The sequence below is a fragment of the Eptesicus fuscus genome, chromosome 21, assembly GCF_027574615.1.
Source record: "Eptesicus fuscus isolate TK198812 chromosome 21, DD_ASM_mEF_20220401, whole genome shotgun sequence".
In the NCBI taxonomy this organism is placed as follows: Eukaryota; Metazoa; Chordata; class Mammalia; order Chiroptera; family Vespertilionidae; genus Eptesicus; species Eptesicus fuscus.
In genome coordinates this window covers 35,903,977-35,915,326 of record NC_072493.1, presented here as the reverse complement: position 1 = coordinate 35,915,326, position 11,350 = coordinate 35,903,977, and the positions used below count along the sequence as shown (strand labels likewise).

The 11,350-nt window shown below is 49.0% G+C and overlaps 1 protein-coding gene across 4 annotated transcripts in view; it reads right to left on the bottom strand.

The window, feature by feature from the left end:
- Positions 1–7,467: 7,467 nt before the first annotated feature.
- The window catches only part of SPINT2 (serine peptidase inhibitor, Kunitz type 2), a 30,334-nt gene continuing 26,451 nt past the window's right edge, over positions 7,468–11,350 (bottom strand). For 3 of the 4 annotated variants that reach the window (XM_028142772.2, XM_008139648.3, XM_054710488.1), the window contains 4 exons: positions 10,597–10,650; positions 9,837–9,998; positions 9,456–9,494; positions 7,468–8,085 (listed from right to left, as the gene is read on the bottom strand). In XM_028142772.2, the coding sequence (XP_027998573.2) occupies positions 7,919–8,085; positions 9,456–9,494; positions 9,837–9,998; positions 10,597–10,650 (422 nt within the window). In that variant the 3' untranslated portion in view covers positions 7,468–7,918. The remainder of the gene's footprint in view (positions 8,086–9,455; positions 9,495–9,836; positions 9,999–10,596; positions 10,651–11,350) is intronic. The other variant, XM_054710489.1, reaches the window with a different exon arrangement.

Sequence of the window (11,350 nt, the reverse complement as noted above, 5' to 3'; positions counted from 1 at the left end):
GTTACTGTCCCTGTTTTACAGATGAGAAAACTGAGGGATCAAACAGTTAAGTAAGATGACAAGGGGCAAGTGCAGCAATGAACAGCCTAGCGCTGGGGTTCACACAGGGGGTGTGGCTCAAATCTGAGCACCTGAAGGGTGCTCAGGAGAAGGGGCAGCTGGCAGAACCCAGCCTTCCCTCCCCACACTGGGCTGGGCCACCTGCTCCCTTCACTGTCAGGCTAAGTTGTCTACGTTTCTCTCCAGCCCAGCCCTGCCAGCAGCTGGGCAGCCTGTACCTAAAGCAGGTGGCTGGGGCCTGGGGATGACGATGAATGTGCAGTAATCAGCTTTGTGCACTCAGGTCTCTGCTCCAAAGTCCATTCCTTAAGAGCCTGCTGGCTCCACAGAGTCCCGTCATTTTATCTCTCCACTGCTTGATGGCCAGCACAGCCCTTGCTATTATCTTTAAGTTATCTTGATTCTTACTCATCCCAGCAGCATATATTTATTGAGTACCTACAATGTGTCCAGCACAGTACAAGTGCTGGGGGGTACAGAGGTGAACAAAATGTCCAGCCTCCTGGAATTGATATTCTATGTGGGAAATAAGGTAAAAATGTATAGTATTTTAGAAAAAAAAACAACTGGAAAATTGACCAATGGTTGGTGAATGGATAGGGAAAATGACATCTTGACAACAAAAAGGATGAACTGGCACATGCCTGCTACATCACGGGAGAAAGGAGCCAGGCACAGAGATCACCTGTTGTATGATAGCATCCATGTGATGTGCTCACAGAAGGCAATTAGAGTGGATTAGTGCTCAGAGCTAAGTGGGGATGGATTTTAACTGCAAATGGGCAGGAGGGATCTTGGAGTGGAGGGGAGAAAATGTTCTAAAATGGATTTAGGAAGACAGTTGCACCACTTGGTCAAGTTATTAAATATCACTGAGTTTACATTTGAAAGGGGGTGAGTTTTATGTAACTTGTACCCCAATAAAATCTATTAAAAATAATATTTGCTAAGAAGAGAAATACAGCAAAAAAGGGGACTAGGTAATAACTATATGGTATGTTGGGGAGGGGTTGGATTTTAGGTGGAGATACCAAGGAAAGCATCATTGAAGTAATTTATAAGTAAAGATCTGACGATGAGAAGAAAGCCATGCAAGGATCTGGAGGGACTATCAAGTGCAAAGGCCCTCAGCATGGCAGTGAGAATGGAGGGAAAGAAAATGGGGAGGAATGGGGGCCGATGTCTTGTAAAGCAAAGGTCTTTGTTCTTTACTCTGAATGAGAAGAAGAAGTGAAATGATTGTGGTTTTCCCCACAGCTGGATGCAGGATATGAAAGTGGCTGTCTCTCCGGGTGGGTCATAAGTTCCAGGAGTGTGGGGACCTCGTCTACTTTATTCAACACCAGAACAGCATGGCTCAGAGTTGGTGCTTGTTATTTGGTGAATGAGTGAGGTTACTTGATGCCAAGCACTGTGCTAATCTAATGGCAGGTTAGAGCAAGCAGAGTGGCCATGAATTGGGTTCCAGAGGTCAATTTGCTTACAGCTAAACCCTCGCTCTACTGCCCTGTGGACAAAGACGTCAACCATTCTGGGCCTCAGTTTCTTCCTCTGTAAAGTGGAAAACTTACCTGATAAGGTAGATGGTTTTCCACAGAGCCTGCCTGGAACAAGGTAAATAGATGCTCATTAAATGTCACGTTTTATTATCCACAAACACAATCTCATGATTCCTCATAAAACTGCCAATAGGATCCTCATGTTAGATATAAGGTAGTTGAGCCTCAAAGGGTACAATTCCATGCCCAAGGACACCGGGCTAGAAGGTTGTGGGTAGCAGTATGAACAGTCTTCCAAACGCAACACGCAGTAGCACTCTACTGCGCTAAAATTGCGGGGAGGGCGAATGGGTCTGGGGAGACCAGGGCCTGGTCCTCTAATCACTCCTCTATTACAGTTAGGACGTGGCAGCTTTTGCAGAGACCCAAAGACAAGAGGCTGAACAACATAGCTGTTTTTCTCCACCACAAAAGGCTGAGCTGATGGGAATCGAGTGGGTGGTATGGGACGCTCCTTCCGTCTGGTTCCGCATCCCTCCAGGGTGTTGCCTTGGACAGGCTGGCCCCCACCATCGGTTCCTCTGGAAGGGAAGGGGCAAGTGGAGGGTACAGCACTTCCTTTTAAGTAACCTACCTGGAGGCAGCACACACCCCTTCGGCCAGGACACAGACACATGGTATCTGCAGGGGAGACGGAGATCAAGTTTCTAGCTGGGGAGCCACGTAGCCCCTAAAACCTGGGGACTCCTATCACTGAAAGGAAGAAGAGGAAAATAGATACAGGAGTCTGTCTCACTACTCCCTGTTGGTGGCAGGAGTGTCCCTTACTGCCCTGCTCTGCCTGACCCAGAGGTTTACATTACAAATGGAGGCCAGAGCAACGCTGGGAAGGCAGACACAAATGCTTGGACAGGAAACAGGTGTGAAGTCCTAAGAGCATGTTCATCTTTCTGCTTTTTGGAAAATATTAGTTCCTTGGCATTTAGTTCTGAGAGACAGTAGCTTAGGTCTGTCCTATCCAGTCCCTGCCTGGCCCCAGCATCTAATGGCACTGCCCTCCCCTGCTTGTTTTATTATTTTTGCCTAAAAGAAATTTTTTTAAAAACCTACCTAAGGGCATAAGTAATGCCTTCTCCTTTGTGGGAAAAGGGGACGTGTATTCCAACTGGTCTGCAATACTGATGTCATTCACTCTTCCTCCAACTTTTCACTAGCACACATTCTTCAGAGGGTCACTCCAACCCTGACGTTTTAATCACTACAATTTAGGAAAAGACTTCTGGATGCCAACTTTAGTGGCCAGAGAAAACAAGATGGTGTAGGGAGAGACATCCTCCATGGGGGTCCCACACTCCTCTCGACTGACACAACTCACTGGAAAAGCAACTGCTTCGAAGCCTGGTTTCGTTTCTTTCTGGAATTTACATGAACAGAGTGCCCTGGTCCTATAAACACCACAGTCCCCGTTGTGGACTGTTTCCTTGGAACTTAACCACATCTCAGGAGATGGATGACCTTAAGCATGCAGTAGGCAGGGCCTTGGTTTCCTTCCCCACAAAAGTGTTGTGCTGGCCCTAGTCATTCTGGAATGCTAATAATCAGAAAACTCTGACAACCAGCCTTTGGGAGTTGCCAAGCGGCTGACAGCCCAGCTGACTGTTGTGTCTGGGGTTTGATTTTACTGTTTACCAGCTAGCTAGTAAGTTGGCCTGTAGCAGTTTCCAAAATGCTGGCAGAAGCCTCCAGACCCTGGGTCAGTGATAAAAGGCTTTACTACTCACAGCAAGCCACATAAGGATCAGCATCTGTGTTGGTTTCCCTTGCCACATGGGGACAAAATGGAGGGTCCAAATGGGCCCTCCACATGCAGAGGGTTGCATTACAAGAGGGGGGACCTGCCACCTTACAGTAGGCAGTATACAAGTGTGCTCTTTGGAGCCATTTCCTCATCCCTCAAGGTGCTCACTGCAAACCGAACCCTGAGAAATGGCCCAGGTAAACAGCTGTCAGTGTCATGCATTTCTGGCACAACCTCTGGCACACCCAGAAAGACCTGTAGCAGCATGGAGTACTGTTTCTACCAACAGTCTGTCCCTCCCCACCCCCCACTCCCGGTTTCTGATGAATTTTCACATGAGTATGCCATTCTGTCAGCCACTGGTTAATCTAACAGGGGCTGGGAACATATTTGTTCAGTTTTTCTCATACAGCACTTAAATAAGGCTACAAATAACAGAGGACTCCAAACAGCAGTGGTTGCTATGAGGCCAATCTGCCGTCCAGTTGTGAACGAGCAGGGCTCATTCCAGGAAATAGTGTAAAGGCCATCTGTCATCTGCTAGGACTCACACAGGGAGGGCAGGGTGCCCTGCTGATCTTCCATGTCATTGCTAATAATCACAAAGCCAGAAGCAGCCCTCATGCCCCACAGCGAGACATTATGACTCATTCTTTCCCACACACAAAGCACAGAGTGCTAGGGCACAGGGCACAGGAGTTCAGGGTTTGTTGTTAAACTTGACTTGGAACACTACCCTGGTTTGGTTAAGCCACATGGGCAGTGCCACTGGGTAGTTACAGCCTCCATTGCCATACATGGCATAACCCAGGGCTGCTGGGGCAGCAGTGTGTGATTTCATCAGCCAGATTAGGACAAGGCTGTGCAGGTCTGTGTGCTTATAAATGTCTAGAGGTGGCGCCCACATTCACAAGTTGCTACTGATGGGATTAGGCACAGAATTGGTCAGGGCTAGCCAAGCCTGTCGGTCACGCTGGCAGCTGCAGATGCTGCAGGGCTCAGGTGGACCAGGTGACTGGCCAGGATTCGGTGTTAGATCTAGAGGACAGAGAAGGCTCTGACTGCACCCTTCCCCCCACCCACACTTCCTGGGGTCTAGGGCCTCCCTCCAAGGACTTGAAATCAGTGTATATCCCATCCCAGTAGGAATAGCTTCACTTCTTCTACCAACACTTACTCATACTCACACCTTTAGTTGGGTCAGATCTGAGTGGAACAAGCATTTTTACAAACGTACAGGGACAGCTATCATAGGAAGGCCCTTTCTGGGAACTGCCAGTCAGTGACCAAACTGCCTTCCTAAGGTATATGGACCAGGAGGAAGTGAGATTTTTGTGAGGTGATTTTTAAAAAGTCCATTTCATTTAATGAGGCCAAAGGCTGTGAAGTGTCCACTGAGTAACTTGGCTATTGGCTCACTGTTGGGCAGCCTTTGAAAGAACAAGAGCACCAGTTAGCCTGTCAATGGGCCAGCACGTCGGATTCACGGCAGTTGTCTCAGGGCCCAGCGGCATGGCAGGAAGTGCCTGACCAGCCTGGCACGACAGCACCACACCTGAAAGAGCGCAGGTGACACCACTGGCAGTCCATCTACAGGAGCAAGTGGGCCCTGTGGCCTCCCTCACCATGAGACAAACGAGACATATTTTGACAGAAGCGAGAACTTCTGTGTCAGAAACATAAACATAAAGCCTTCAAAAGCTCAACTAGTCTTGATGGTGTTAAGAAAATTTACTTGAGCCCTAACCGGTTTGGCTCAGCGGATAGAGTGTCGGCCTGCGGACTGAAAGGTCCCAGGTTCGATTCTGGTCAAGGGCATGTACCTTGGTTGCAGGCACATCCCCAGTAGGAGGTGTGCAGGAGGCAGCTGATTGATGTTTCTCTCTCATTGATGTTTCTAACTCTCCCTCTCCCTTCCTCTTTGTAAAAAAATCAATAAAATATATTTTAGAAAAAAGAAAATTTTACTTGATCTTCCTACAGCAGTAAAATGATTCCCACGTTTCTTAAAAAACCCAAACACATAACACGTTCCTTTCATGTAACTAAGATTTAAAGGTGGCAATGCTTGTTGTAGGTGGAGAAAGGCCTTCTCCTAGGTCTGAGGCATCAGTGAGTTTGAGGTTCCTGAAGATGGAGACGTACATGGATTTAATGGTTGCTCATGGTGGCAGGGTAGGTCTAGGGGAGAGCCACCCACTATTGAGAAACAAGGAAGTAGGTACGTGGGCAGAGGTGGAAACCAGCCCCCGCCCTGAAGGAGGCCCCTTGCTGAGCATGTCCCATAGGCGACCTGCCATGTGATCTCGTGTAACCCTCACCTCCACCTATCTTAAGTTTCCTCACTATCTTACAGGTGAGGAAACTCTAGGTTCAAAGGAGTTAAGTGAGCTGCCCACTACTGAATACCTGGGGTGGTGGGCAGTCTCTTCCCAATGCATAGGCCCTTTTCCTGGGCCACAGGCTCTCCCATTTGGGGTTCCCGATGTGTGTGGAGGACAGTGCAGGCTTCACTGTTCACCAACTGAGTCAACTGCAGTGACGGAAAGGCTTGGCAGGGAAAATGCTAGAATCCACGAGCAACACCTACCATGGACAAGGGAGGCCAGGAAGGAGCAGATGAGGTATTTGCCAACTTGCTTCTGGAATAGATTTCTAAGCCCTGATGGATGCAGATCTTTCCTCCAATGTACAGAATGTGTCCTTTTTGGCTGGAGGATTTCTAGGAAGGAGAGTTTATCGGATTTTATTTTGTTCCAAGGAGCAGCCGAAGCAATATTGGAACTGTCGGGTTGCATAGGGCACACAGGCTGGCCAGGTACCTCTGCCCACTCCCAAGCCAGGGTCCAGCCTCCTGCGTCACCAAGGCAGGTGGAGAGACTGAGCATGTTCCTTGATGTGACCAATTCACCCAGCTGGAACAGAGACTGCTTCCCAGTAAGCCTCCTCAGAGGCTGTCTGACTGTCTCCTACCCTAGCCCCACTAGAGCTGGTTCCTGGAATAGGCCATTGCTTGTCCCAGGCAAGCATAATAAGCCATTTTCCTTTACCTGAAACAAGTCACCCCCAGTACCTTTGTCATCTTGCCCTGTTCACTATAATTCTTTAGTGCCTCCAGGACCTCTTACTGCTCAAGATAGGCTCCAAGTTCCCTTAAAAAACTCTTGATGCACTGATGGAGTTATTAGCCTTTTTCTTTGGTCTCTAATCCTGGGAAATTTTACCTACTGCTGTGGGTTGCCTGGATTCTGCTGTGTTTAGGACTATATGTTTGGAAGATAGAGGGGAGGAAAGTGGCTTCTAGAATCAAGACAGGAAGGGAACACCCACAGATAGGCAGCAGAATCGGGACTGAGCCTGGGGGCTGAATTTATCCTGTCCCCTTTTCAATACAGGGACTCATGGGAGACCTGAGAAAACTGTAGAATTGTAGGAAAAGATGAAAATCATGAGGCCCAAGTGATTTTGGTTAGAACCACTCCAATTTTAGGAAGGTCTTGGTCTTCCCCTGAACAGGATGCATCCTTATTCCAACCCTCCTGTGCAAAGCAGTGTTCAATTTTAGTGGATCATTTAAAAATAAAAAACCATCCCTAGCCCGTTTGGCTCAGTGGACAGTGTTGGCCTGTGGACCAAAGGGTCCCGGGTCTGATTCCGGTCAAGAGCACATACCTTGGCTGCAGGCTCCTCTCCAGCCCGGGCCCTACATGCAGGAGGCAACCAATCGATGTGTTTGTCTTCTTCGCTCTCTTTCACTCTCCCCAAAAACCAAGGGAAAAACATCCTCAGGTGAGGACTAACAAAAAATAAAAAATCTATTAAGAGTAACCCTCCTGCTCTTAATTCAGTGGGATATGGCCAAAATCTTTAAAAAAGGGAACTAGAAAAGAAAATACCACCAACAACAAAGAAACAAACTCCCAGAGCTCACCATGGGTGGTGAGGCTGTGTTGTTTGATAAAACAAGATATATTTCACTCAAAAAGATCTGAAAGATGCTCTTTTTAAAAGAGTTTGTTTCTAGAACGGGACATTTTATGTAGTGTCCTGTGATAATTTTGGTCGAGTTTAAATTAGCATTCCCATAAAGAAATAAAACACATGCTGAAATCTATTTTAAAAGGGGAGACCCTTTTTATTGAACTGGTACATTTTACTCTCTTCCTTTCAGAATTCTAATAAAAAAAACTTTTATTCTGTTTACTTTAAAAAAATACCCCACAAATCAAACAAAGGAAATTTCTATGATGGGGAAGGAGGCAAAAGGCTTCAACACAGACAAAGAAAACTATACATGGAGTAAAGAAATCAAAGAGGAACTGACTGGTCTGGGGCCAAGCCACCCAAATGTGAACAAAGCAAACCTGCCCAGAGGACCAGGAAGCCCTCTTAACTTCTGAAGTAACAAGCAGACCAAAGCCCTGATGATCACAAAATACAAATCAGTCACTCTATTTTAAAACGCACACACACTTTCTGCACTTGTGCCCCCACCCCAGGTTCTCTTCATCGGCAGGGGGTCCTGAATCCTGAAGAGAAGTGCCTCTTGGTGACAGGGTGTTCACAGCACATATGTGTTCTTCACCAGATGCTCCTTATCGTCCCCGGAGCTCCAGACAGTGCGGAGGGTGCGCTCCTGGCTCCTCCGCGCCACTCTGATCAGGCAGACCACGGAGGCTCCCAGCAGGATGATGAGGACCATCACGAACAGCCCCGCCAGGACCACCACTGAGGATGAGAGAGGCCTCAGAACCAGGGGGACGAGGAGGGCCACAGCCAGTGTGGGGCAGCACAGAGCTTAGGAAGGACACAGGTGCCCTAGGGGCTGACGGTAAGGACCAGCATCCCTTGTGCCTTTCATCCCTCCACCCAACCTAGGAGAGTCTGGAGAACTGACATGGCCCACCAGGGAGGTCATCAAGGAGAGTCCCTACAGTCCTAAGAAGCTGGTTCCTGAAAAGGAGGTGCCATGCTATATTCACACAAACAGAGCAACTGTGTTCCTTCTTTTTGAATAAACGCTTCACTTCAACTCTCTATTTCCCTCCACTGCTCAGGAGCAAACTGTATAGGAGTCCTAAGCCCTTGCACACCAGGATGTAAAGAGCATACATCTCTGGGGTGTATGGAAACATAAAACCCCAGGCTATGTGTTCACATACCACCCCTGACCAGCCACAGAGAAAGGTGGGCTGCAGGTGGCTGGGAGGCTGCCTGTGGAATGAGGTAAAGGTGGAGGCAAGGGTGTATTTGGAGCACTGCCAGGAGGGGACCCTACTGCTCCTAATGGCCCTAGGAAATTTAACATTGTCACCCTTCTGGTCGGTGAAGATGCTTTCTTTCCAGGTGGGGTTCCACTAAAGAAATGTGGCTCCTGTGGCTGCTACCTGGTTCCCTTTCCCCACTTGGCTACAGAATCAGAAAGGGGCGAGTCCCTCTCCATCTTTACCCCACCAGCACTCCAGATGTGGGCTGGGCTGCATTCAGCCTAGGCCTGGCAAACCAGTTCATTTCACCCCTCCTCTAAAATAGAGCAGGCATCAGGCCAGGTTGGGGCTCCTTACCAGGGCAACAGGTGGAAAGAAGCCAAACCAGTATGGCAGGTCCTTTGTGCAAACACTATCCTCCATGACAGGCTCAGAATCAGAAACAGAAGCGAGAGGCCCCGCCTCCTTATCAGACCACAGACCACGCTGCTTGGGGACAGCAGCACTGGCTGTGCCTCGCACACAGCAAGGTTTCCAACTTCCTTCCTGTCACCCATGACCAACTCTGTCCACCCCACGAAGCAAAGTTCCCTCCGAACCTGGAGTGAGACTCAGGCCTGTGTGCAGCAGATCCCCACATGCCTAACAGCAGGACTCGCCGCTCCAGTCACCACCAGCTGCCTCACTCCCAGCCCCCGCTATGAACACTCTGCGGTCGGACAAACATCAACCACACGTTCCCCAAGCTGCCTGGCTATTCTCGTGCAGAAACACGACTTTCTACCTAAAGATGTTTATGGTGAAGAATGATGTGTCCAAGACAACATGAGCCTGCAAAACACAGCTGAGCTTAGGCAGGCAGGCAGGTGGGAGGGGTAGGAGGCCACTTACCTTTAGTGCTACGGGGCAGGACAGGATACAGCTGCTTGCCTGCAAGAGAACACACAACCTTGAGGTCAGCTCAGTCCTCTTCCCCCAGAGCTGTCACCACCTGAAGACCCCCTCGGCCCTGGGACTTCACGGCAGAATCGTTCTGAGATACTTCCTCTTCCAGCTCTTCTGAGGTCTTTAAGACCTTGTCACCTTGGTGGGGACCTAGGACATGTCTGCTCAACAGCCAGGGCCAAAGCCCACCTGTTCCCGACTAGGGAGCCAGAGAAGGATGGAGGCCAGGTGACAGCCTTCCGAAGGCGTGGTTTAGGGATGGGGGATGACTCTGGGAGGGCCATCCACCCACCATTGCTTCTTGGATCCAGGATCAGACACACTCACCTACGCAGCGGCTCATGCATGCCTCCTTGGAGAGATAGTTGTTTTTATTGCCCCAGCATCCTCCATAGATAAAGTTATCACAGGAGTTCTTCTCGGTATCAAAATACCAGCGTGGAAAGGATGCGCGGCAAGGCCCGGTGACCGCCTTGGCAGTGCAGTATTCTGGGAGCGGGAGAGCCGAGGAGCACAAATGAGCAGGGCCCAGGGAAGGGAGATGGAGCTAGAGTGTTCCAGGGCAGTCACACAGTTTCCAGCCAAGGGAGAACTGTCTCTCTGCTACAGAAACTGGTAAACTACAGACATGGCCAGTTTGGCCCATTCGACACCCTCCTCCACATTTCTAGTATCTTTCTCTTTACAGTCAGACTATGTTATTATGGAGATTCCTCTATGCCAGGCACTGTTCTGGGTACTTTCCATGTATTAACTTGATCTCTAAGAGATCTGTCCTAGGCCCCTTATTTTCACCGTTAGGGACCCTAAGGCTGGGCCTGCACGCTGGACTGCCTCTCTGGAGCTCAGTTTCCTGCAGCACGCTGTGCATGCCCTGCTGCCTGCCACCCTGGGCATCCTTGTGCATTCGACACCACCTGGGAAAGGCCATGAAGCCCCACGCTACAATTTCCTTAGTGGAGATCCTCCAATGTGTCTCAATTCCAACTAACTAAAGAAAATACATCTTGCCCATATAAAAGTATTTTTTAAAAGTTATACTTTCTACCATCTAAAATAAAAAAATGAATTTTAAAAACTGTTATACCTTCGTAGTTGAAAGTATCGCCAGAGGGGTCATCAAAATTCTGTCTTCTGGGAACTAAAACACAAACATCTGTGTCAGGGAGGCTGGGATGGACACAGGACATGTGGTGTGGCTGGGGCTGAGTCTAAAAGGGCCCACTGAGGGAGTGTGGACATTGGCACCCTATGTGGGCAGCTTTGCATCATTACCTCCGGTTCCAATGGATTCCATAGCACATATCAAATGAATGCTAAATGGGGAGGCCCGCCTGCCACTCCAGGGGATGCTATGGAAACTAATCCCAATCACAATTTCTGGGGTGATGAGGAAGGTGGTCTTGTTCACTTTCTACACGGCAATGAGGAAGCTGGTTGTGTTCACTCTCTACACAGCAAGGAGGTCCCTCTCTTACTCTCCTAGGGAAATTTTCTTCTGAAACAGGACTGACACCAGTTATTATGCCAGTGCCCCAGGGTCTGGATGACCTTGGAGAGTTTAGACTGGGAATAAACAGTGAGCCCAGGCAAAGTGATGGCCAGGATGGTCACAGGATTCTTGGCCTAGCAAAACTGGAAACTGGCTCTAGCCTAACTTTCAGCATTCTGCAAGTCACAGAATAAACACTCTCACATAAGTGCTGGTGTCACAGTCAGAGGGGGTTGCCCTCCAACTGGGTGGGAGCGGACTTCCTCCCTCCACAATAGGACTTGCCTAGCAGGACCCATCACCTAGGGACTGGCCTTTGGGAAAGCTAGGCTGAACTTGCTAATGCATC